The sequence below is a fragment of the Tursiops truncatus genome, chromosome 7, assembly GCF_011762595.2.
Source record: "Tursiops truncatus isolate mTurTru1 chromosome 7, mTurTru1.mat.Y, whole genome shotgun sequence".
Taxonomy (NCBI): domain Eukaryota; kingdom Metazoa; phylum Chordata; class Mammalia; order Artiodactyla; family Delphinidae; genus Tursiops; species Tursiops truncatus.
In genome coordinates, this window is record NC_047040.1 from 111,582,859 (window position 1) to 111,610,584 (window position 27,726).

A 27,726-nucleotide genomic window follows, 5' to 3' on the forward strand; every position below is an offset into this window, starting at 1 on the left:
TTGTTGCAGAAGCACAGGCTTCTCTCTAGTTGTGGCATGCAGGTTCTAGAGCACACAGGCTCAGTAGTTGAGGTGCACAGCCTCTCTAGTTGTGGTACGCAGGCTTCAGAGCATGCAGGCTCAGGAGTTGTAGCATGCGGGCTCAGTAGTTGTGGTGCATGGGCTTTGGAGTGCTTGGGCTCAGTAGTTGTGGTGCTTGGGCTTAGTTGCTCTGCAGCATGTGGGATCTTAGTTCCCCATCCAGGGATTTAACCTACGTCCCCTTCATTGGAAGGCAGATTCTTAACCACTGGACCACCAGGGAAGTCCCAGGCAGTTTCTTAAGAAGCTAAACTTATGATAAGACCTAACACCTACCTAAAAGAAATGAAAACATGTCCACATAAAGACATACACAAATATACACAGACGTTTATGAAAATAGGTAAATAAAATATGGTATATCCATATAGTGGAATGCTATTCAGCAATAAACAAAATGAGACTAAGATATATACCAGAACATGGATGAACCTCAACATCATTATTCTAATTTAAAGAAACCAGACAGAAAATGGTACACAGTATAGGATTCCTTTTAGATGAAATGTACAGAAAAGGCACATCAATAGACAGAAAAAAGATTAGTGATTGCCTAGAGCTGGAGTTAAGAGCTAGAATTGACTATAAATTGGTGTAAGGGTCATAGGGATAAAACGTTCAAAATTTACTAAAAATCATTAAACTGTAAAGTTAAAATGAGTGAATTTTATGATATATAAATTATATTTTAAGTTGCTTTAAAAATTCCAGTGTTTATCCCATCAAGACAAAGAGAAGTATATGCCAAAGAGAAGTATATGCCATTGAGAACAATATGTCAAAAACCCAGATGAGATAGCAATTTACACCTTGAATAAGCATGTAATTGAGGCAGGGACTCTCAAAAGCCAATCAGGAAACAGTAACCAGAATTTTCCCCCCAGTAGTCCTCATATTCTGTGTGTAAAGAAGACTCAGAATAGAAAAGGTGAAGTTTTTGAGTAGGAAACAGATGAAGTAGAATATGATTCATGACTCCCTGACATATTCGGAGGGCCTATGTGAGTCATTTGATTACACATCTATGCAATCTATTATGAGTTAAAGACATAGATTTCAATGATTCAAGGGACCTGTTTTTAAAAAATTAGGGGAAAAAAGCCAAAGTCTGAATCAAGAGAATAATGAATATTGAATGGGTCTGTCATCAATAAATTAAGGTAATTAATGTGAAACATTTGGATCCTTTGGGGAGTAGTAGTCTTGTACATCAGTAAAGCTTTGCATTTGAGGAGGACAGAAGTTTATAAATGAAGTCTCAAGATTAAAAAGTATTGTGAATAATTTTGTAACAACAATTATAACTAAATAAAGCAATACATATTATTCATTCTTTTCTTTGATGTAGTCTTTTCCATCATAACAGAATATTTACTTAAATATTACACAAAATGGAATAGATTATCAAAATAACATTTCCCTGTACTTTCTGTAACAAGTCATTTTGCCCCAAAATTAGAGTAAATTCTACTGTACTTTGTAACAAATGAAATTAGAACAAGTTTACGAACCACAAACATTATTCAAGAAAAAAACAGCAACCAAATAAATCAATTTATTAAATAATATTTAGGTGCCTGAGATAAAAGTTGATTTAACTTAAAATAGTCTAATTTCAACCCCCATAATTTTCCACTTAGTGAATATGTAGAAAGACTTACAGACTTTGGGCTTTCTTCATTCACTAAACAAAATGTGAAATCTAAAAATCAGACAAGATCATATTGCAAAAGTTCAACTAAAGTCTTACCTCCATCAGAACAAAGAGTGCTGCAAAGAATAGAAGGGTTGCCCATTCTACTCTGTGTAGAATTATCTCAAAATCATGGATATCAGCTAAAATTAGCAACCAGATGGCACCCAGAATAGCAATCCACCCTGAAAACCAAATAAACAGAGTTATAGATGTAGTTCAATTGTTAAAACACTAATTCTTCATCTTCGGATTGCTTTCTTAAATTGAAGATAATTGATATTCTGCAAACTGAACATGCTTAAAACGTACAATTTGTATTTTGGGTAATGTATATACCAAAGAAACCAACACAACAAGCAGGAAAATGAATATATCCACCACACCAACAGTTTACTCATGCCCATGTTCTTTTCTCCCTCTCCCGCCTCCTGTCACCAGACCCCACCCCAGGAAACCATTCATCTCTTTTCTTAAATGTAATCATATAGTTTTTTTGTTTGTTTGTTTGTTTTTTGCGGTACGCAGGCCTCTCACTGTTGTGGCCTCTCCCGTTGCGGAGCACAGGCTCTGGACGCGCAGGCTCAGCGGCCATGGCTCACGAGCCTAGCCGCTCCCCGGCATGTGGGATCTTCCCGGACTGGGGTATGAACCCGTGTCCCCTGCATCGGCAGGCGGACTCTCACTGCGCCACCAGGGAAGCCCCTAGTATGTATTTTTTATCTGACTGCTTCCATTCAGCACAATTATTTTAAGATTCTTCAGTGTTGGTGTGTGGACCAATAGTCATTCTTCTTTATTGTTTAGTATGGCATGGTATGGCTATGCCACAATGTACATACTCATTTACCTTGATGGACATTTGCACTGCTTCCAGTGTTTGGCTATTACAAATGAATGTGCTCTGAACTTTCATATAAATTATCTATATGTACATTATGCTTTCAGTTCCCTTGGGTCAATATCTAGGAATGGAATGGTTGGATCATATAATAGGCTAGTATTATGGAATATTTATGTTTTAAGAAACTGTGGGACTGTTTCCCAAAATGGTTGTAACATTTTACAATCCCACCACTAGTATATGAGAATTCCAGTTTCTCCATATTTTCAACACTTAACTTTTTTGATTTTTGACATTACAGTGGGTATGAAATGGTATCTCATTGTGATTTCAAATTGTATTTCTCTAGTGACTAATGATGTTGAGCATCTTTTCATGTACTTATCTGTCATCCATATATGTTCTTTTGTGAAGTTTTTGTTCAAATAGGCTGAACAAATATTTTTTCTGAGTAGAGCAAATAAAACTCAAAATAAGTAGAATAAAAATGTGCTGGATCAGAAATAAATGAAATAGAAAAATATTAGAGAAAAGCAATGATACCAAAACTTGGTTCTTTTAGGAGATCAAGAAGATTGATAAAACTTAGCCAGTCTAAATAGGACAAAAAGACAAAGGGGAAAAATGCTAATATCAAGAATAAGATCAGTGATATGGCTATAGATTATACAGGCATAAAAAGAGTACTAGTTTTCTATAGCTGCCATAACAAATTACTACAAATGTAGTGGCTTAAAATAGCACCTCCTTATTATATCACAGTTTTCATAGGTCAGAAGTATGATGAGCTTGGTTGGGCCTCTAGTTAGAGCTTCAAAACAAAGGCAAGGTTTTGGCAGGCTGCATTCCTTTCTGGAGGCTTCAGGACAAAAACTGTTTCCCTGCTTATTTGGGTGGTAGACATAATTCAATTCAAACTGAGGTCCCCATTTCCTCACTTGCTGACACCCAGGAGTTGTTCTCAGTTTCTAGAGGCCACCCACATTCCCTAGCTCATGATCCCTTTCCTCCATCTTCAAATCCAGCAATGGTGGGTCAAGTCAAGTCACTCTCACAATTCAAATCTCTCCTGTTTCTTCTTCTGTTGTATGTCTCTAACTGACTCTCCTCTTTTCCACTTCCATTTTAAGGGCCTATGTCATTACATTGGGCACACCTGGATAATCCAGGAAAATTTCCCTATCTTAAGGTTTATAACCTTAATTTTACCTGCAAAGTCCCTTCTATCATGTAACATAACATACACAGGTATTAACATCAGGAATTAGAATGTGGACACCTTTGAGGGACCATGTATAGATTACTTTGGGAAGAACTGGCATTTTAACAATATACAGTCTTCTTATCTATTAATGTGGTATATGTCTCCATATATTAAGGTCTCCTTTAGTTTTTCCTAAGAATATTTTGTAGAAATCCCAGAATTCATATGGAAATTCAAATGACGTAGAATAGCCAATGCAATCTTGAAAAAAGAAGGACAAAATTGGAGAACATACATTACCTCACTTCAAGACTTATTTTAAAGTTATGGTCATCAAAACAGTGTAGTATTACATAAATATAGTCAAACTGATCAGTGAAGAGTCCAGAAATACACCCACAAGTTAAAGATCATCTGATTTGCAAGAAAAGTTCAACAATAGTTCAGTGAAGAAACTGTAATTTTTTCCATAAATGGTAAAATTTTTTTTTACTTTGATCGGTTTATTAAATCATACATGAAAGTTAGCTACATGGACAATAAGCCTAAATGTAAAATTTATAACTTTAAAACTTCTAGAATAAACATAGACAAAAACTTCTTTGATCTCAGGGGAGTGTTCTTAGATACACTAAAAGCATGTATCCATAAAAGAAAATTTTCATAAATTGGACTTTATCAAAATAATAAATTCCTGCTTTTCAAGTAACTGTTAAGAAAAATCAGACAAGCCTGAAATAGGAGAAAATATCTGTAAATCATCTAGGACTCATATCTAGAATGCATTTTCTGAATTCTCAAAACTCAAAAATGAGTAAACAACCCAATTAAAATGGGGAATATTTTGAACAGACACCTCACCAAAGAAGATAAAAGGATGGCAAACAAGCACATGAAAAGATGCTGAATATCACTAGTCACCAGGGAAATGCAAAGTAAAACCACATGACATTTCACTATGTACCTTAGAATGTATGAAGTCAAAAAGATCAACCAAACTAAGTGTTGACAAGGATATGGAGGAACTGGAAATCTCTTACACTGCTGGTAGAATTGTAAGATGGCATAACCACTTTGGGAAACAGTTTGGTAGTTTTCAAAAACGTTATTCATAAATCCACTACATGTTCCAACCATTACACTTTTAGGTATTATCCCAAGAAAAATTAAAGTATATGATGATACAAACAATCGAACACAAATATTCACTGTAGTTTTCATTGTCATAGTCAAGTCAAACTATCCAATAGTCATCAATAGGTGAATGGATGTATAAATTGTGGCATAGTCAAACCATAGAATACTACTCATCAATAAAAAGGATGGACTACTGATGTACGCTGCCACATGGATAAATCTTATAACAGTTATACTGAATGAAAGAAGTCAGACCAAAAAATACTGCATATACAATTTTATTTGGTTGTGCTGGGTCTTAGTTGCAGCAGGCAGGCTCCTTAGTTGCAGCTTGTGGGTTCCTTAATTGTGGCTCACCAGCTCCTTAGTTGCAGCATGTGGGTTCCTTAGTTGTGGCATGTGAACTCAGTTGTGGCATGCATGTAGGATCTAGTTCCCTAACCAGGGATTGAACCCAGATCCCCTGCATTGGGAACACAGAGTCTTATCCACTGTGCCACCAGGGAAGCCCCCCATATACAATTTTTTATATAAACCTCTAGAAAATGCAAATAGCAGGCTCTGACAAACTACAGCCCATGGGTCAAATCTGGCCTGCTGCCTGTTTTTATAAGTAATTTTTATTGGAACACAACACAATCATTCATTCACACATTTTCTATGGCTGCCTTAACATTGCAGCTGCAGTGTTGAGTGTTTATAACAGAGTGTATGGCCTACATAGCCTCAAATATTTACTACCTCTAGCCCTTCACAAAAGCTTCCCCACATCTGATCAGTAGTGACAGAAATCAAATCAAAGACTGCCTGTGGAGAGAGGTGCTGGGAGAGTCAGGAGAGAGGGACTTCAAAGAGGTCTAAAAAAACTTTTGGCATGATGCCTGCTCTGCTCTTCATCAGGGAGAGGGCTAGACACTTCATCTCTAATCATTCTGTGTCTGATGCCAACTCTAAGGCTCACAGAATTTTACTAGAATATTTGCCATCTTTGGGTTCATTGTTAATGTTTCTTGCAAAGTGAACTAAAAGTTCAAATAATTATGACATCATCAGATTAATGAAACAGGTTGCACAAACTGATTTGTGCTTGCTTGTAACAGTGTATTTAATAGATATTTCTGTGTATGGTTTTCACTAAACCATTACACCTTCAAAAGTTAGAGGTTACTGTTGTCCACCAGAAAGATAGAGGAGTTCTCCAAGGAGAAGCAGAAAACTATTCATTACAAAAAGAAAAGCATTGAGACTTCAATTGTTTACATATTTGAGGGAAAAAATCTCTTGAATAAGAATTATCTGGGTGAATCAAGTATCCTGTCAACCAACAATTCTTGACAATTCTCCACCTTTCATTTAAAATAATATTAAAATTTTATGTGCTGATTCCAATTTTTTATTACCCTTATTTTACCTTTGAGGGCATAAATATAAATTATCTTCTGGAAAACAATAGTTATTGCATATGACCTACAGAATTTGAATATGTATATTCAAATTACCCCTTGTCTACTACTATCCTTCCTAATTTCTGTTTTCCAAAGTGTACCCAGTTCCATACTCTTGAAAGACCAGTCTTCTTACACGTCAGAGGATACTCCTAGTCATCTCATCCTCACTGTGTGTCCCTTTAAGCTCTTCTATATGCCACTCTTGGATGCCTGTTATGTGCCAGGTTCTGAGCATAAGGGTTATGGATGGAAATATAAGCAAGATACCATGTGGATTTCAAAAGGTTTACCATCCAGTGGAGAACACACATCTATAGGTAAACAGTTGTACTGGATATAACAGTGTGTGTACATACAAGCAGTTAGGGAGCAGCCAGAAAGAGTAACAATGTGGTGGCTGAAATAAAGTTTCACAAAGAAGGTGATATTCAGGCAATATCTTAGAGGTTGAATATAACTTTCCAAGTAAAGAGGGAAAGGGCATTCAAGACAAAGGTAAAAATATATCCAAGGACAGAGCACTTAAGAAGGAAGATGTCAGAGTGACATCAGCAAAATGGTGGATAGGCAGTTCTAAGCTCTTATCTTCTATAGAAATATCCCCAAACAAGCAGAAACTATTAAAGCTAAGATTTAGCTTTTGCTATTGTTGTATTTATTTATTTAGTTTTGATTTTTAGCTCCTGACTTTCAAGGAAATCTCTGTAAAAACACTAGCTGAACACACTAAGGAACACAGAATTCAGTGACCATGGATGACAAGAAATATAGCCTATGCAAAAATAGTTTGGGAAAGTCACAAAACAAATGGACTACTACAGCCTTCAGCAATTCAAAATAAAAACAGCAAACTCTGGGAAAAGGGCCAAGGAACAATTACCATATTATAATATTCAAATGTCCCATTTTCAACAACACAAGACACACAAAGAAATAGGCACGGAGGTGGTGCCACAGGAGCATGCAGAGGTTTGTCTCCCAGTGAGAGGGCCCTGGTTCCACCAAATCCACACCTCAGCTTAGCACTGGATCTGGGACAGACAGGTCCTGGGAGAAGACTATCACAGAGAAAGTCTAGGTCTCAGGCAGCAATGCAGCCACCTCAAATCTTGCAGCCACAGTGTCCTGATCCACCCAGCCCCAGCCTACTCTATACCACAGTCTTGCACTAGATCTGGGATGAACACAAGAGGGGAATGGATGGTACCTTGGGCTGTTTCTGAGCAGAACCGTGGCTTCCTACACATGTGGCACATAGATCCTCTGTGACTGCAAGGGCCTTACTTGCTCCAGAAATTACCTCCTTTGGGGCAGGCCATGTACTCAAGGGCAACAGAACCTGATTGAACTGACCCTCAGGGCTTCTACTCCAACACTGGGGAGCAGACCACACCCTGGACAGGGGGGCAACAGGCACAGAGCAGAGAGGAAGTCCCACCTCACATCCTATACAGACTTTATATCCCCCAACAACAACCACACACCCTATCAAGGGAATATTGGCTAGCACACCCTGAGGAAAAACAAAGCTTGCATCCATATCAAAACCAGACCTCCCACCAAAGACATTGGACATACACAGTCTACACAGGGAAACTCCCACATAAAAACACCCATTCAAGACCAGAGTAGATAACTATTTCTCCTAAATTCATATAGACAGAGAAAGTAAAAAGTCAGAGGAAGTACTCCAAATTAAAGGAGCAAGAGAAATCCCCTGAAAAAATAAATAATGATACAAAGTTCATCAGCCTACCAGGTGTCAAGTTCAAAAAGGTGGTAAGAAAAATGCTAACTGAATTAAGAAATATTTTCAATAGAATGCAGATCACTGTAACAAGGAACTAGAAACTATAAAGATGAACTAGTCAAAAATAGACAATTCAGTTACTGAGATAAAAACCAATCTAGAAATAATGAATAGCAGACTAAATGACACAGAAGAACAAATAAGTTATCTGGAAGATAAAATAATGGAAATCATCCAATCAGAACAGCAGACAGAAAGACAAATTTAAAAAATGAAAGCAACATACAAGATCTATGGGATAATATAAACCATGCCAAGCTATGCATAATAAGAATTCAAGAAGAATGAGAGAGAGAAAAAGGGATTGAATGTATTTGAAGAAATCATGGCTGAAAACTTCCCAAACCTTAAGAAGGAAATGGATATCCAGTTACAGGAAGCACAGAAGGTCCCAAACAAGATGAACCCAAACAGACCCACACCAAGACATATCATAATTAAAATGGCAAAAATTAAAGACAAAAAGAGGATTCTAAGGCAGCAAGAGAAAACAAAGAGTCAGCTAAAAGGGAACCCCTATAAGGTTATCAGTTGATTTCTCTGGAGAAACTTTGTAGGCCAGAAAGGAGTGGCATGATATATTTAAAGTCCTGCCAGGGAAAAACTTGCAACCTAGGATACTCTACCCAGCAACCTTATCATTTAGATTAGAAGAAGAAACTAAGAATTTCTCAGACAAGCAAAATCTAAAAGAACTCATCAATACTAAACCTATCCAAAAAGAAATATTGAAATATCTTCTCTAAATAGAAAAGAAGCAAGCATCCATAGGAAATGGAAAATTCCATTAGGAAAGGCAAATATATAGTAAGAATTGAAGATCATGTAAATAAGCCAGTAGGTAGATTAGAAAACAATTTAAAAACCATAAAAGGGATTATAACTACAATAAACAGGAAAAGGATAAACATGAAGATGTAAAATAGAAAAACAAATACACAAAATGTGGGGAAGAGAGTACAAAAATGTATATCTTTTAGAATATGTTTGAACTTGAAAGATTATAAATTTAAAGCAAGTAGATATAGTTATGGGTAAACATACTTGAACTTCATGGTAACCACAAATAAAAAACATATACTGATTCACAAAAACCAAAAAGAAAGGAACTCAAAGATACTACAAAAGAAAATCAAAACACAAAAGGAAAAACAAAATGAAGAAGAAATGAACAAAGAAGAACAGCAAAAGCAACTGGAAATCAAGGATTAAAATGGCAATAAGTACATACCTATCAATAATTACTTTAAATGTCACTGGACTAAATGTTCCCATCAAAAGACACAGAGGAGCATATTGGATTAAAAAAAGGAAAAAAAAAAAAAGCACTTACAATATGATGCTTTCAAGAGACTCACTTCAGGGTGAAAGACACACACAGACTAAAAGTGAGGAGATGAAAAAGTATATTTCATGCAAAGAAATATATTTCATTACAAGAAAAAAATATAGTTCATTACAAGAAAGCAGAGATAGCAATATTCATTGGACAAAATAGACTTTAAAACAAAGTTATAACAAAAGGCAAATAAGGGCATTATATAATGGTAAAGGGATCAATACAAGAAGAGGATATTACACTCATTAACATACGCACCCAATAGAGAAACACCTAAATATACAAAGCAAACACTAACAGACATAAAGGGAAAAACTGTAAATAATGTAATAATATTAGGGGAATTTAACACCCCACTGACAGCAATAGACAATCATCCAGACAGAAAATCCATAAGGCAACAGAGGCCCTAAATGACACAATAGAACACATGGACTTAATTGATACCTACAGGACACTACATCCAAAAAAATGCAGAATACACATACTTTTCAAGCACACATGGAATGTTCTCTAAGATAGACCATGTACTAGGTCACAATACAAGCCTCAAAAAATTTAAGAAGATGAAAATTATTTCAAGTTCTTTCCTAACCACAGTGGTATAAAACTAGAAATCAACTACAGAAAAAAAACAGGAAATGAAGGAACACATGGAGACTAAACAACATGTTACTAAGAAAAAAAAAACACTGGGTCAATGATGAAATCAAAGAAGAAATAAGAAAATTACAAGACAAACGAAAATGAAAACACACTTTACAAAATCTATGGGATGTAGCAAAAGCAGTTCTAAGAGGAAAGTTCATAATGATACAGGCCTTCCCCAAGAAACAAGAAAAATCTCAAATAAACAACCTAACCTACCACCTAAAAGAAGAACAAACAAAACCCAAAGTCAGCAGGAGGAAATAATAAAGATCAAAGAGGAAATAAAATAGAGATCATAAAAACAATAAAATAGATCAATAAAACCAAGAGCTGGTTTTTGAAAAGAGGAAAAATATTGACAAATCTATAGCCAGGCTCACCAAGAAGAAAAGAGAGAGGACAAAAATAAACAAAATGGGGGGACGAGGGGAAGATGGCAGAAGAGTAAGACTTAGAAATCACATTCCACCCCACAGATACACCAGAAAAACATCTACACATGGAACAACTCCTACAGAACACCTGCTGAACGCTGGCAGAAGACCTCAGACCTCCCAAAAGGCAAGAAAGACCCCATATACCTGGGTAGGGAAAAGAAAAAAGAAAAAACAGAGACAAAAGAATAGGGATGGGACCTGCACAAGTGGGAGGGAGCTGTGAAGGAGGAAGGGTTTCCACACACTAGGAAGCCCGTTCACGGGCGAAGACTGTGGGTGGCGGAGGGGGAAAGCTTCAGAGCCGCGGAGGAGAGCACAGCAACAGGGGTGCAGAGGGCAAAGCGGAGAGATCCCTGCACAGAGGATCAGTGCCGACCGGCACTCACCAGCCCGAGAGGCTTGTCTACTCACCCACTGGGGCAGGCAGGGCTGAGAGCTGAGGCTCGGGCGTCAGTCACAGCACAGGGAGAGGACTGGTGTTGGCGGCGTGAACACATCCTGCAGGGGATTAGTGCACCACGGCTAGTTGGGAGGGAGTCTGGGGAAAAGTCTGGACCTGCCAAAGAGGCAAGAGACTTTTCTTCCCTCTTTGTTTTCTGGTGTGCGAGGAGAGGGGATTCAGAGCACTGCTTAAAGGAGCTCTAGAGACAGGCGTGAGCCACGGCTAAAAGAGCAGACCCCACAGACGGGCATGAGACGCTATGGCTGATGCAGCCGCCACCAAGAATCAACATTGTGAAAATGACTATACTACCAAAGAAATTTACAGATTCAATGCCATCTCTATCAAACTACCAAGAGCATTTTTCACAGAACTAGAACAAAAAATTTTACAGTTTGTATGGAAACACCAAAGACCCCAAATATCCAAAGCAATCTTGAGAAAGAAAAATGGAGCTGGAGGAATCAGGCTCCTGGACTTCAGACTATACTGCAAAGCTACAGTAATCAAGACAGTATGGTACTGGCACAAAAACAGAAATATAGATCAATGGAACAGGATAGAAAGTCCAGAGATAAACCCACACATATATGGTCACCTTATCTTTGATAAAGGAGGCAAGAGTATACAATGGAGAAAAAACAGCCTCTTCAGTAATTGGTGCTGGGAAAACTGGACAGCTACATGTAAAACAATGAAATTAGAACACTCCATAACACCATACACAAAAACCTCACAATGGAGATGTAAGTCCAGACACTATAAAACTCTTAGAGGAAAACATAGGCAGAGCACTCTTTGACATAAATCACAGCAAGATCCTTTTTGACCCACCTCCTAGAGAAATGGAAATAGAAACAAAAATAAACAAATGGGACCTAATGAAACTTAAAAGCTTTTGCACAAGCAAGGAAACCATAAACAAGACTAAAAGACCACCCTCAGAATGGGAGAAAATATTTGCAAATGAAGCAACTGACAAAGGATTAATCTCCAAAATATACAAGCAGCTCGTGCAGCTCAATATCAAAAACACAAGCAACCCAGTCCTAAAATGGGCAGAAGACCTAAACAGACATTTCTCCAAAAAGATATACAGAGTGCCAACAAACATATGAAAGCTCAACATGACTAATCATCAGAGAAATGCAAATCAAAACTACAGTGAGGGAGGCTTCCCTGGTGGCGCAGTGGTTGAGAGTCTGCCTGCCAATACAGGGGACACGGGTTCGTGCCCCGGTCCAGGAAGATCCCACATGCCGCGGAGCGGCTGAGCCCGTGAGCCATGGCCACTGGGCCTGCGCATCCGGAGCCTGTGCTCCGCAACAGGATAGGCCACAAGAATGAGAGGGCTGCGTACCGCAAAAAAAAAAAAAAAAAAAAAAAAAAAAACTACAGTGAGGTATCACCTCACACTGGTCAGAATAGCCATCATCAAAAAGTCTACAAACAATAAATGCTGGAGAGGGTGTGGAGAAAAGGGAACCCTCTTGCACCGTTGGTGGGAATATAAATGGATACAGCCACTATGGAGAACTGGGCACATTCCCTGAGAAAACCATAACTCAAAGAGAGTCGTGTACCACAATGTTCAATGTAGCACTGTTTACAATCGCCAGGTTATGGAAGCAACCTAAGTGTCATCGACAGATGAATGGATAAAGAATATGTGGCACATATATACAATGGAATATTACTCATCATAAAATGAAATGAAACTGTTATTTGTAGTGAGGGGGATGGCCCTTGAGACTGTCATACAGAGTGAAATAAGTCAGAAAGAGAAAAAAAATACTGTATGCTATCACATATATATGTAATCTAAAAAAGAAAAAGGTTCTGAAGAACCAAGGGACAGAACAGGAATAAAGACACAGTTGTAGAGAATGGACTTTAGGACACAGGGAAGGGGAAGTGAGTCGAAGTGAGAGTGGCATGGATATATATACACCACCAAATGTAAAATAGATAGCTAGTGGGAAGCAGCCGCATAGCACAGGGAGATCAGCTCTGTGCTTTGTGACCATCTAGAGGGGTGGGATAGGGAGGGTGGAAGGGAGATGCAAGAGGCATATGGGGATATATATATACGTATAGCTGATTCACTTTGTGATACAGAAGAAACTAACACACAATTTTATAGCAATTATACTCCAATAAAGATGTTTAAAAATTAGATAAAATAGATAAAATGACAAACTTTATATGATATATATTTTTTACCACAATAAAAAAAAATAAGTAAGAAAGGTGTCCTGCTTGGGAAGTGCATTATCCTTTTGCAGAAGTGCTAGGACTTCATTCTGCAGACAGACAGAAACCACTGAAGTTTTCTAAGCAAAGTAGCTGGAATGCCTGATTTTTCCATGTGTGCAGCTTTGTCTGCCTGACTAGACTTTATCACTTTGGTCTGAACTCTTCAGAGCATCTACCACAGAACTGAAGACAGATAGTTGCTTACCTAATCCATCACATCTACTGGTTAATTACTTGATTTTTATTCTAAAGATTTCTTGATTGATCATCATGTCTTTTCTTTAAATTCTCAGTAAGGAAAATATTGCACCAATTGCCCTTTCTCTGAATGATGCTTTTCTACAAACATAAATGGCATCTCATTGTCTGCTCTGCTATATGGCAATAAGAATCTCTCAAACTCAGTAAAAACACAAGTTATTTTCCATGATCATAAGAGAAATACCAGTCAGGACAGGAAGACAGAAGCTCCTGTAAGACTCTCTGTTTTCCTTTATCATTTGTGGAGGCCTGAATTTCCTTCCAGCCAAAACTCCTGTCATAGTACTCATGAAGCCAACTTTATAATAGGTTCTGTATTCACAGAGTTTAATTGTGTCAGAAAAATTCCCTTCAATAACATGAAATTGAATGAAGTCTTCCTTGTCTCTGGCAAAACCTCACTTTCTCCCTTAACTTTAATCACACTGCCTGCAGAAACCAGTGGCACTAATCAAACTGCCTGTGCATAAGTACATCTGCTTGGCAATGCCTGGTGCCTTCACTGAGAAGTACCAGCAGTACCTTCTAATGTGTCCCCCCAGGTCACTGCCAATAACATTCCATTCTATTCTCACTCAGTGCTGGCTCCTCAATGACACCCAGCCATAAAGGATGAAGTGGTATTTGTTTTATAGCATGCTGGAAGAAAAGGCTGCTGATAGGAACAATACAGTTCCCAGCTTCACATTCTATTACAAATTCTAACAACCTGCCATTGAGACTCTTCTAAAAATTAAAATTTCGGTTGGGTGGAGATGGATAAAGATAAAAAGTAACATTTACCTGAGCTGTCTTTATCCTGTGGCACTCCTATCAACACCCTCTTGGGGCAATAATCTTTCATCAAGAGCTCTGCCATTCCTTAAAACAAAACCTATGATAGGTGGCTCTGTACTTTCTCACTCAAATCTCCAACAGGGCCAAGTTTCAATGCAAAACAAAGAGCTAAATAGGGCATTTTACCCCCATTCCTAAAGCCCTTGGCAATATGATTCAGAGGAAAGCAGAGCAAGGACTTCTACCATTTGTTAAGCAGCCTCCTTGGCAAGGAGGTCTGGTCACCTTGCAGCAACCCCTCCCATGAGGAAACTCTGAGGCTCCCAAGGTTTTCTTCAGGCTACACAGCTTGTTGGGGGCAAAACCAAGATTCAGCCCCCAGTCTGTGAGAGTGCTTTTCCATTGCACCAAGGTAGACTCCTCTTATGTGCTCAGTCTTCAAATGGGATGGTTTCACTACTTAAAAACATATCTGGTAACTCCACGTGTGAAACCTCTCCCCAAAAGTCGATCTGTCTCATGTGCTCAGAGATACAACTTGACTGTGTTCTATCTGAAACCTTGCAGTCTTTTTATACAGAACATATTGTACCTGGTCCTGCTCTGGACATTTTTCAGGTGCCTTTGTTTGTTTTTTTTTTTGCGGTACGCAGGCCTCTCACCGCTTCGGCCCCTCCCGCTGCGGAGCACAGGCTCCAGACGCACAGACCCAGTGGCCATGGCTCACGGGCCCAGCCGCTCCGCGGCACGCGGGACCCTCCCGGACTGGGGCACGAACCCGCGTCCCCCACATCGGCAGGCGGACTCCCAACCACTGCGCCACCAGGGAAGCCCTTTCAGGTGCCTTTGATCAAAAGCAATACTGTCCTGATGAATCCACTACCTGAAGTTAAGATGAGATAACCTATATGTCTTAAGCCACACAGGATGCATCTCTGGAGAATATCTTAACAGTTACAAACCTCATATTCATCCTTCAAACAAGAAAAACTCATGAATGGCTTGTGCGTACTGGATGGAGTAGAAACTACTCTGCCTCTCTCCTTTGGTGAGGTATCTAATGTGTGTTGGCCATCGACTACCTAAAATAAGCCACATGAGATTTATCACAAATAAGACTTTCTGTTGCAAAGAAATACTGTGGGTGTCCAGGGGGTAGTTTTAAATCTACCACTGAACCTGTCATTCACCCAAGCATTGAGATTCCAGGGTACAAGCTTAAGCCTGCTCTTGGGGAGCTCCCAGTCCGCAGTTGGGTGGGCAAGTAGGACAGGCAGCATGGGATGAGTTAGATTTGAAGGTAACAATGAGCAGAGTCACCAAGGGGTTAAGTTCTACTAACCACACATAGGGCAACTGCCTGGGACCAAAAGGAGGGAGCATCTCATTACCTGTGCAATTACTATATTGTCTGCAAGGTGTCCTCTCATGAGAAAAGTCCTATTCTTTCTAGTTTCATTTTAAATCCAGCAAAAGCAAGGCCATTTTTCATCATCCTGTATTTTCCTGAGTTGTTTAGCAATCAGCATAAACTGTCCATTCACATCACACTCAATCTGGCACCAGGTGCTGTTTCTGAGACCTCTGCCTGTATGAGGTGATTCAGTCCTCACAACCTCCTTACAGGGAGCACTGAGACATGCTACAGGTGTCCACAAGCATCAAGCAACTGAGTACTGTAGTTTTGCTTTGAACCAGGGCAATCTGGCCTCCGATCTTCCCTAACTCTACTCGATCCAGGGATGTGGCTGCAAACACCCAGCAGCAGCTTTGACATCAAAGCTCAGAGGGAAGCTTATAGCTCCGTTTCAACACCTGGAAGCTCTGTGCTCTTCCAATCAGACTTAGGAAACACCATGATTACATCAAGTCAGTAGTTTTTAAATAATTGAGGTTGAAAAAAGATAATTAAAAAATAAGTGATACTATTTCTAAACATTTTGCTGCAACTAAAGCTTTCCACCAATACTGATGGGAGAATGTAGGTGGACAGGAACCTGCTGAGTTGCCCATCCCTCTCCATTCTCCTCCACCCCCTCCCACTCTCTGCCTGTGTGGACCACATCAAGAGGTTCTCATACCCAGGATTCCAGCTGTGCTCTGCAAGGGGAGGCCCAGCAGGAGATGGAGTCTGGGTACAAGGGCTCACAGCATTCATTATTTTGGACCCCTCCCTACAGGGTCCTTTCACTGAAGGTCACACAGCTCTTGTCAAGGTGGCCTTGTCATTACATCCTTCTAGTTCTTAGAAAGAACTCTCTCTCTCTCTCTCTCTCTCTCTCACACACACACACACACACACACACACACTGGCTCTGGGATACCACTCTACCCCTTGTGGATTCCTCCATCTTGCCCAATAGTAAATTCATTCAAATTACCAAGTTTGAGTATGTCATCTGTTTTCTTGCGGAAGCCTGAATGATACAGTAAATATATTCATTAAATCATTTAATAAACATTTTAATTGAACTATGGCATATACACAGAAAAGTGCATTGATTTTAAATAAACCATATAGCTCAGTTACAAAGGAAACTCAACCATGCAACCTCCTCCAAGGGCAAGAAACAGGACATTATCAACAAAAGCTGAATTAGATCTCCTTCCATTCCTTACACTCTCCCTTCAACCACTGACTCCTAACACCATAAAGTAGATTTGCCCGTTTCTGAGTCTTCATGCCTGGAATCATATACTATGTATTATATGAGTTTCAATCAGACTTCTCTTTTGCTCAACATGTTTGTGATATTCAGTCACATCGTTACAGTTTAAGGAATACATTTATTTTTATTTCTGTATAGTATTCCACTGTATGATTATCACACAATTTATCAGTTCTAGAGTTGATAGATATGGAATGGCTTCCAGATGGGGGTTACTATAAATAATGCTGTTATGAGCATTATAAGACATGTCTTTTGGTGTGCAGACATACACATTTCTGTTGGGAATATAACTAAGAACAAACTTTCTGGGCTATAGATATGCATTGTCCTAAACTTTGGTAATACTACCAAATCATTTTCAAAAGTCTGTACAAATTTACAATCTTATCAGCAGTGTATGACACTTCCTGTTGCTCTATATTCTCTAATATTTGGTGTTGTCAGCCTTTAATTTTAGCCATTTAGGTGTGGATATAGCAGTATCTTGTTGTGGTTCAGATTCACATTTTACTGGTGACTTATAAGGTTAAGCACCTTTTCATATGCTTATTGGTAATTTCAGCCTTTATTTATTTATTTATTTATTTTTTGCGGTACGCGGGCCTCTCACTGCTGTGGCCTCTCCCGTTGCGGAGCACAGGCTCCGGACGCGCAGGCTCAGCGGCCATGGCTCACGGGCCCAGCCGCTCCACGGCACGTGGGATCTTCCTGGACCGGGGCACGAACCCGTGTCCCCTGCATCGGCAGGCAGATTCTCAACCACTGCGCCACCAGGGAAGCCCAATTTCAGTCATTTTAATATCTTCTTTTGTGAAGAGTCTATTCAGGATTCCTGTCCATTTTGTATCTTTCACTTAATTTATAGGTATTTTTAATATTTTAGTTATATTCTCCTTTTAAATTGATTGGTCATGTTTTCCATGTGGCCCTGTTATCCTGGTCATAATTTCTGGGTTAGGAAAGGAAATTAACCCAACCTGGGTCAATCAAACTCTTCTCCAAGGAATTTGGGATTCAAAATAGTCATTTCTCTTTGTGTGGCTGAAATTGAGATCCTATAAATTGGGAAACTAATGAGACCATCTCTATTCTGCCATGAGCAGAAAAAAGACAAGAAAATGGTCCATGGAGAAGCACGAGGCAATTAGAAGAGAACAAAATGTGTCTGGGGGACAGCAGTATGCCCTCTGTCTGGATGCCTTTCTACTTCCTAAGTCTGCTCTCCCCGCTCCACTCCAACCCCTCTCTCACAGAGCCCACTGTCCCTTGGAGTCTGCGGGTTAGTCCAGTATCATTCTAATAATCCCCTATTTTGCTTGATATCAAGTAGATTGTTTTACTGGTAGCTAAAAATACTTTAACAAAGACAATAAAATTTCTCAACAAAGGACACCAAAGGACACCGACAACACCAGTTTCCTTGAAACCATATCAAGGAAATAATTACAGAAATATCTCCAGAACTGAAATCTAATCAAACTCATTGTAAGAGAACCTAGGGGGACGTTCTGAGCTAATTATCAAAGAAGGAGACCTAGAAAATTGTTAATCAAGGTTTTAAATTTTAAAGACAAAGATAACATTTTGAATCCAGCTTGCTGATTCCTATAGTTTTCATAATCAGTTATCCACGATTCTAAAATCCTAAAGTTTGGAAAAGCAAATTTTTTATGTCAAAATTCAACAAAACCTGATTTGAACTGAAATGAGGCTATCTGTGGTCATAATTTGTCCCACCTTGTAGAAAATATTCAGGTTTCACTGTAGAATTACTAATGTTCGGAGGACAGGGTGCTGGGCCTGAACCTCTCGGGGTTGTTCCATCATATAAAATTGTGTGTGCACTTAATTGTCTTCATAAAATATAAACAAAAATATCTGAATTTTGAAACATATCTGGCACCAAGAATTTCATGTGGAGACTATGGACCTGTCTGTACGTAACAGCTTGAGCAATATGGAGTTAATTCCAGTGTACATTTTAGATAAAGATCCCTGCACATCGGGGAACTATCTCTTTGCCAGATGCATATGAATTGTGACCATGGCCCTTAGTCACTTTTCTTTCTTCACTGTTGTGCCACCTATTGCACTTGGGTCCTTCAGGGTTCTCCAGTCACTCACCAGAAGTTTATGGCAGTGGCCAGCTCTGTGTAAACATGTCCTCATACAGGTGCACCCTGACCAAATTTGTCTTTGAGCCCATGCACCCACAGCTGCTTCCCAGCTGGGGCTCCTCTGTTGCGTGGCCTTCATGCATTTATTAGCTGGATGCACCTGCAAGCTGGCATTCCATGGGAAAGAACTTGGACCAATGGATAAATGTTCCCTCTTTCTCCCTGCAACCCCATGGACAGTCCTGAGACACATCTCATGTTTCTTCTCAGACAATCCTACTGTATGGAGTGACCAGTGGCCCATAATGTAGCCAGATAGTGATTCAGCCTTGTTTTGACTCACTCCCTTCACCACCCTACTTCTCTGTCCCTTACTTCTCTTTCCTGGGATCATACTCTCCAATGAAGAACACTCACACAAGGCTTTGCTCTCTAGAGAACACAGGCTGAGTCAGCCACACATGATATTCTCACAATCATGAAATAAGTTGGAATCTATAAGAATCAATAAGAAGTTTGTTCATGCATTCCATATACCTATATATTGTATCTACTAATGTGTCAGGCATTAACACAAGGCACTGAGTAGAGAAAAGCCTAGAAGACATGGACCATGCCCTTGAATCTAGCTGGGGAGGGGGATACCAGGGGACAGAGAGGTAAACAAATGATTATAAAGCGTGAGTTCTAGATTTAAGGCATAGTCTAATCATGCCAAATGCTGGTGAGGATGTAGAGCTGCTGGAGCTCCCATATACTACTGTGGAAGTGCAAAGTGCTACAGTCACTCTGAAAAGTGGTGCAGCAGCTTCTTTTAAAGCTAAACACACACTCACAATATGATCCAGCAGTCCCACTCTTTGGTAATTACCCAAGAGAAATAAAAACCTAAGTTCACACAAAACCATGTACACAAATGTTTGGAGTAGCTCTACTCACAATCATCAAAAATTGGAAACAACCCAAATGTCCTTCAATGGGCCAATGGATAAACAAAATGTGGTATATCCATACCATGGAAGAATACTCAGCAACAAAAAGAATGAACTATTGATACCTGCAACAACTTGGATGAATCTGAGTGAGAGAAGTCAGTTCCAAAGGTTGTCTGATTCCATGTATATGACATTCTCCAAAAGACAAAACTATAGTGATGGAGAACATATCAGGAGTCACCAGGATTAAGGCAGAGGGTGATACAAAAGAATAACACAAAGAAATTTTGGGAGGGGTGATGGAACTATTCTGTATTCTGATTATAGTGGCAGTTACATAAATATACATCTTTGTTAAAGTTCATAGAATTTTGAATTTGAAAAGAAAAATCAGTTTTGCTCTATGATAATTTAAAAAATAAAGTAAGAAGAAAAAAGAATGATAATCATTGCTGTGATTAGGTTATGATGTTTAAATAAAGGAATGTATTATATGATGTCATGTTTTGTTACATGACATGACATGGTGTTATATGACACCACATTGTATTATATGATGTTACATTGTGTTACATGGTGCACCTTATATGATACCACCTTGTCATGTGGCATCACATTGTGTTATATGATGTCACATGTTACATGATGCATGTTGTGTAATGTGACATCACCTCATGTTATATGGCATTACATTGTATTATGCTCAACTTACCCTGTATGTCATATTCAAAACAGCACTTCACCAAAGACGAATGGTCATATCTCTATCTGCTGAAGCCCTGGGAAGATCTTGCATTAAATTTGCCCCTGTTCCCATTAAGAGAGTTACTGTAACTCCAAGGAAACTGTATTCCATTTAACATATATGCTAATCAAGCCTTTCTCTTAGTCAACCTAACTCTTTCCCATCACAGTGAATTTGCAAATATACAGATTACGTGTTCTAGGATCCCCAGATAAAATCATTTGTACACAATCCTAACTGAAAACACGAGATTTGAAAGCAGAAACAAAATAAGCTTTTCAATCCCGGATGCAACAACACACAAAAAAAGATGTGACATCTTAGTAAAAAGTATAGACTTCTCAGGCTAAAATAAAGAGTTTCATGGTAATCAAGATTTTTTAAAGTCCATAGATATGGGAAAAGATGTGACTTTAACTTTTAAAAGTATTATCATTTCTACAAATACCACTGCCAAATGCTAACAAAATTGCATGCAAACTCCAATATATTTCTTCAGTCTTTAAAATGTGTGACGTGTTCTTTTAAAGTAGAATCTCAAATAAAGTTAGAAACAAAACAACAAGGTCCTACTGTATAGCACAGGGAACTATATTCAATAAACCTCAATGGAAAAGAATATGAAAAAGAATGTATATATATGTATAACTGAGTCACTTTACTGTATAGCAGTAAGTAACACAACATTGTAATTCAAATATACTTCAATTTTAAAAAGTTGTAAGCAGAACAATTGTAAGTATGATGGTGAAGTTTAAATACAATTTTATGACCTGTTTCTCATAAAGTAGCTGCCAGTGAAATATTACAGATTTGAAAGCTCCTATAGCTGAGACAGTAACTTTCCTTCAAGCTTAATAACCTTTGCCAACATGGAGAAAAAATAAAGAAAACAAACAGAATATGTGGTGTGCTCCAAGGACAAAGAACAAGGTAAACTCAAAGGGCAAATATTGCCAGAACAAAGAGTTACAGGATTCCCATCACTCTGTCACAATGCGACCATTGCAATGACCCAGAGTCCTCCCAAGCACGATGCCCTGTCCCTTTCCCATTCCATATAAGCAAAGACATTTGCCCTGTTTTTCTCTCGCTCAGCACACTGAAAGTATACATGCTCTGCCTAGTCAGAAGATGACTTATAGGTTCCCTGGCTGGCACATATATACAATGGAATATTACTCAGCCATAAAAAGAAATGAAATTGAGCTATTTGTAATGAGGTGGATAGATCTAGAGTCTGTCATACAGAGTGAAGTAAGTCAGAAAGAAAAAGACAAATACCGTATGCTAACACATATATATGGAATTTAAGAAAAAAAATGTCATGAAGAACCTAGGGGTAACACAGGAATAAAGACACAGACCTACTGGAGAACGGACTTGAGGATATGGGGAGGGGGAAGGGTGAGCTGTGACAGGGTGAGAGAGAGTCATGGACATATATACACTAACAAATGTAAGGTAGATAGCTAGTGGGAAGCAGCCACATGGCACAGGGATATCGGCATGGCACAGGGATATCGGCTTGGTGCTTTGTGACCGCCTGGAGGGGTGGGATAGGGAGGGTGGGAGGGAGGGAGACGCAAGAGGGAAGAGATATGGGAACATATGTATATGTATAACTGATTCACTTTGTTATAAGGCAGAAACTAACACACTATTGTAAAGCAATTATACCCCAATAAAGATGTTAAAAAAAAAAAAAGAAAAAAAACAGACAAGCAACCCATGCTCATTGTCGACTTTCCCTGACTACCGGGAAGTCAGTCCACTCTTCTTGCAGTGACCCTTCTCTTTTATAAACCCTATCTTCCTTACATTCTGCTTTGTGTATGGAAATTCTTTTCCAACCCACGCTCAGACCACGACATTTTGGTGGTCTATATGGGGATATCTCTTGGGGGGATCTCCTCCCCCACCTCCTTTCCTCCCCCACCTCCTCTCCTCATTTCTTGGGACCCTTTGTGAACAGGCAAGTTGCCGTGGAAGCAACAGGGACTCTGGCCAGGGCCACACCCTGGTGTGTTCCGAAGGCTCCACGGCTCACTTCAACCCAATAACTGCCGCCCAGAACGGGTGAGGGTGCCTCTGTCTTCCTTCTGAGGACTAGGCCAATTGATATTGTACAGGCATGGGTCAGGCATTTAAAAGCCGTTAGGGCGCCTGCCACTTGAAGACTCCCGTGAAAGGATAAGGGAGTCACGGAACAGATCAGGTTGTTAGAGTGTCTACCCCCAGCAAGACAACTTCCATGCACTGTGAGGCACAAATTGGTTCAAGCAGAACACTGAGCCCCCTCCCCTTGGCTGCCGCCTTCCTAGCAGGACTACGAGGTGGATTCCTCAGCCTGTCTTCTATGTTACTTTCACCTTTTTCTCCATCCGGATTGACTTACAGGAGCTCAGGCTGCATCTGAGACATCCCAGGAGTGCCTTTTCACGTTTCAGGGAATCGCCAAATGGTGAGTCACCTGGTGGGTCCTGGGAATCTCTCTCTCTTTCTTTCTTTGCCCGAGTTGCACGGTGCCTTAGTCGCACTGTTTGTGCCTCAGTCACATGGTTTGTACCTTAGTCACATGCTCAGGGGTCACCTCTCACGGTCAGACACAACTGTTGGGACTGTCGGCCTATTTTGTGCATTAATCACATGGAGAGATCACTGCGACAATGAGGATGGCTTTCTGTCAGCTGGTGACTCTCAGTACCCCCATTCTACGGCATATAGGCTAAGAATGGGTTCTGCTACGTCTTGGGGGCCTCCCTTAGACTCACCCCTCGGCTGTAACCTCAGGAACTGGAAAAATATTTGACCCTGAAAATCACAAAAAGAAGAGGCTCATTTTGTTTTGTAACACAGCTTTGTTTTGTAACACAGTATAAACTGGGGGACCAAGGAAAATGGCCTCTTAATGGCATACTAAATTATAACACGATCCTCCAACTTGATCTCTTTTGCCAGAAACAAAGAAAGGACTCAGAGGTTCCTTATGTCCAGACCTTTATAGCCCTTACTTAGAATCCCAGTCTGAGGGACTCATGCCGCATGTGTCTTTCTGTTGCTGCCTTATCCCCCTGACCCCCTCTGTCTCCCTCTCCATCAGATCTCCTAGACGATCCTCTACTCGACCTTTCCTGTCCTCCACCCCATCAACCCCCTTTGCTTCAGCACCCACCCCACCTCAACCCACAGCTGCCCAACAGCCACTCCCTTATCAGGGTGAAAGCCCCCCTCCCCTCTCCACATAAGATCAAGGACTGCCCAACGCCAGGAAACAGATTCTAATATGCTTCCCTTAAGGGAAGTAGCAAATGGATACATGGGCACTATTAGAGTCCATGTTCCCTTTCCCATGTCTGACATTTCCCAAATTCAAAACAAGTTAGGTTCCTTCAGTCTGGATCCCACCACTTTTATTAAGGAATTTCAGGCCCTCACTATAGCCTCTGACCTGACCTGGCAAGACATTCATGTAGTCCTGACCACTTGTACTCATGAAGAGAAAAACAGGATATGGGCATTAGCCCAAGTTTGGGCAGATGAGGCACAGCTCTGTTTCCAAAACCTGGATGGACGGGACCAATTTTGTGCTGGCTAAATGACTCTTTGTAACTATACCCTCAATTTTAATCAGACTAGCCTGGAGTGGAATCCCTGGTCAGAGGAAAATAAATATGATGTACGTGAAGCTAATTTCACTTTGTGTTGGGGAAATTCAAGGAAAAATGAGACTAAGAAATATATTAATGAAGACCATATCCCCATAAACAGCTCGGCCCTCGGAACTAAATACATGGGGATCGGTGTGACCACTGGACACCTAGTTTAACCTCCTGGTAAGATTCTCCTCCAAAATATAATACAATTCAGCTAATATTCAGAAATTTGTTATGCCAATTCCCCCCGTCACACTCATAATAAGTCAGAGCCTGGATTCTCCCCTTTATGTATAGATGATTACTTCCTCAGAGTTTGGCCTTCCTAATCTAATCCTAGGCCATGGGACCCCAGTCTATTTCCAGAGGAAAACTCCCAAAAGGTCAGGGCCTGGCTCTGGGGACCCACAACAGGGGTATCTTTTTTTTTTTTTTTTTTTTTTTTTTTTTTTTTTTTTGTGCGGTACACGGGCCTCTCACTGCTGTGGCCTCTCCCACTGCGGAGCACAGGCTCCGGACGCTCAGGCCCAGCGGCCATGGCTCACGGGCCCAGCCGCTCCATGGCATGTGGGATCTTCCCGGAGCGGGGCACGAACCTGCGTCCCCTGCATTGGCAGGTGGACTCCCAACCACTGCGCCACCAGGGAAGCCCCAGGGGTATCTTTGAGGGGCACTGGATTTTCATTTCTATGTGGTAACGGGGTCTATCTGGATCTTCCCACACTTTGAAGGGGGCTCCCGCACAATTAGTGCTGTGGTCCCAGAGGCGACCATTACAAAGGATTTAGCTTCCTCAGGAGGCATTCCCAACCTTGGGTCCTTCCTTGAGGAGGTCTTAAGACCTGTCTGGGAGAGACAAAAATAAACCACTGACTGGACATGCTTACAATAAACCAATGCTTGATAGGCTCAACATAATACATAGTGTCTTTAGAGGGTTCTTTTGGTTTGCAGGCATACCCCCCTTACAGAGGAGTGTTCTCAGTCTCACCATCATGGACCAGGAATCTTGGAAGGCTACAGTAGCAGCCATTGAGGAACAGCAGTCATCCCTAGGCTCTCTGGCCGAGGTGGTTTTACAAAATAGGAGGGTCCTTAATGTTATAACAGCTGAGGCAGGGAGTGTCTGTGCCCTACTAAATTAGATATGCTGCTTAATACCTCCAGCCAGATTGAAGAAAACCTTCAGATTCTAAAGAAAAACATCAAATTAATAGAAGATTTAAAAGAGAGGGCAGGACAGGGCCCCAGCTGGCTTTCCAGCCTCCTCTCCTCTGTGGGGATCCAGATATGGACGTGGCTGTTGCCCTTGTTGGGACCATTAATCCTGATAGCCTTTCTTTTGTTGTTTGGCCCCTGCATTATTAACACATTATCTCAATTCATCTCCCGACAGGTTCAAAAGATTCACTTCCAGATGGTGCTACAACAAGAGTACCAGCCAGCTGGCACATGAACTACATTGGAACAAGCCTTCTTATCATTCCCTGGACTCTCGTCTCCCTCCGTGAACACACCCTGACAGAGCAGGCATCAGGAACCCAGGGCCCCTACGATGCCCCCAACCAGCAGGAAGCAGCCAGAGAGATTGTCGGCCATTCTCCTTACAAAAAGGGTTCCCAAACACCTGAGAAGGAGCTAGGCAGGTAGGTAGACATGAGCAGGGATCCAATAGGGCCAAAGAATTGGCCCTTTAAATAAAGAGAGGGGGAAATGTGGTGTGTTCCAAGGACAAAGAACAAGGTAAACTCAAAGGGCAAATATTGCCAGAACAAAGAGTTACAGGACTCCCATCACTCTGTCACAATGCGACCATTGCAATGACCCAGAGCCCTCCCAAGCACCATGCCCTGTCCCTTTCCCATCCCATATAAGGAAAGACTTTCCCCTGTTTTTCTCTCGCTCAGCACACTGAAAGTATACGTACTCTGCCCAGTCAGCAGATGACTTACAGGTTCCCTGGCTATAAAAACAGACAAGCAACCCATGCTCATTGTCGACTTTCCCTGACTACCAGGAAGTCAGTCCACTGTTCTTGCAGTGACCCTTCTCTTTAATAAACCCTATCTCCCTTACATTCTGCCTTGTGTCTGGAAATTCTTTTCCAACCCGCGCTCGGACCACAACAAAATAATCTGTGAACACCCAAAAGAATTACCTAATGGAACCCACCTGCCCACAAAATACCAATTTTGTTGTACTTGTTTAATCTTTAGAGATATAAAGATTCCTAGTGGTAGCCAAGAACTAAAGGAGCAATGCTGTGGTTTGAATAACTAAGCCTGCCCATGTTATCCGTCTATTTTACACAGTTAAGAAGCTTTGCTTTCTATAGAAGTTATATTCTTCAAATGCTGCAGTAAGTCAAATTTTTATAAAAACATATTAGCAGAGCTCACTTTTGAAGGAAAACCATAGGTAAAGATTTTGTTTAAAGAAAATGCTCCTTGACACTTCCTCAAATTTAACTTTATATCTATACTTTCATGTGAGGTGGGTTTTGGAAGTGGTTTTATTTTGTTTTAAATAATGACACCAATAGAGATAACTATTAAATCAACTAGAAAGATCTAAGTAACATGAAAATGTTGATGGAGAGTAGAAGAATGCCAGAGTAAACACGATATCTGGTGAACTCATTCTACAAGATGGCCATGTGTCAGGTGGGGATGGGCCACGCAACCTAGACCTTGGGAAAGTACAAAGTGAGAGCCATAAGACTGTGAAAGCAAGAGAAGAGAAATCTATGTGAGCAGGTGGGAGAATGGAGTTCTGTTGCATAGGGAAAATGGATGCACCATTGGGTAAGGAGAAGGACCAGCATAGACTTCTTGTAATTCTCTGGCCCCTTCACTAATGTCTCTCATCTAATCGTCAGGTCGGGTTGCACAAACTGCAGGACTGTGGCCTTGATGATATGACCTCTTATCTCTTCTAGAGGTGTTTCTCAGGTAACAGTTTGAAGATCTGATTATTAAGTATGATAGAGATGATGCTATCCACCCTTTTCTCTATCCTTTCTAATGTTAAACCTGGAGGGGCTGAGGACCCATGGCACTGAGATGTATCTCTCTCTCGCCCTCTCTGTCCTCCTCTCCCTCTCCTCCAGAAAACTATCCCTCTCAGCCCTCACCAGCATCTGGGAACAAGCTTTGAAACATTCCCTTCCAGACTGTGATGTCACTTGAAAAGCCCATCAACAAAAGCTACCCCAAAAATTA

General features: G+C 40.3%; 1 protein-coding gene and 2 long non-coding RNA genes across 3 annotated transcripts in view; 2 read left to right on the forward strand and 1 right to left on the reverse strand.

The window, feature by feature from the left end:
- Positions 1-27,726, reverse strand: part of OCA2 (OCA2 melanosomal transmembrane protein) — a gene marked incomplete at its 5' end in the record, with an annotated part of 205,733 nt that overhangs the window by 72,315 nt on the left and 105,692 nt on the right. Inside the window, one exon of the mRNA XM_033860327.2 lies at positions 1,832-1,959. Coding sequence (XP_033716218.2) covers positions 1,832-1,959 — 128 coding nt within the window. The remainder of the gene's footprint in view (positions 1-1,831; positions 1,960-27,726) is intronic.
- On the forward strand, positions 22,919-26,036 carry LOC141279213 (uncharacterized). The gene is made up of 3 exons (XR_012333186.1): positions 22,919-23,313; positions 24,621-24,685; positions 25,902-26,036. It is a non-coding gene; the product is annotated as an uncharacterized lncRNA (long non-coding RNA).
- On the forward strand, positions 26,126-27,717 carry LOC141279214 (uncharacterized). Its single transcript, XR_012333187.1, has 3 exons — positions 26,126-26,151; positions 27,384-27,456; positions 27,615-27,717. It is a non-coding gene; the product is annotated as an uncharacterized lncRNA (long non-coding RNA).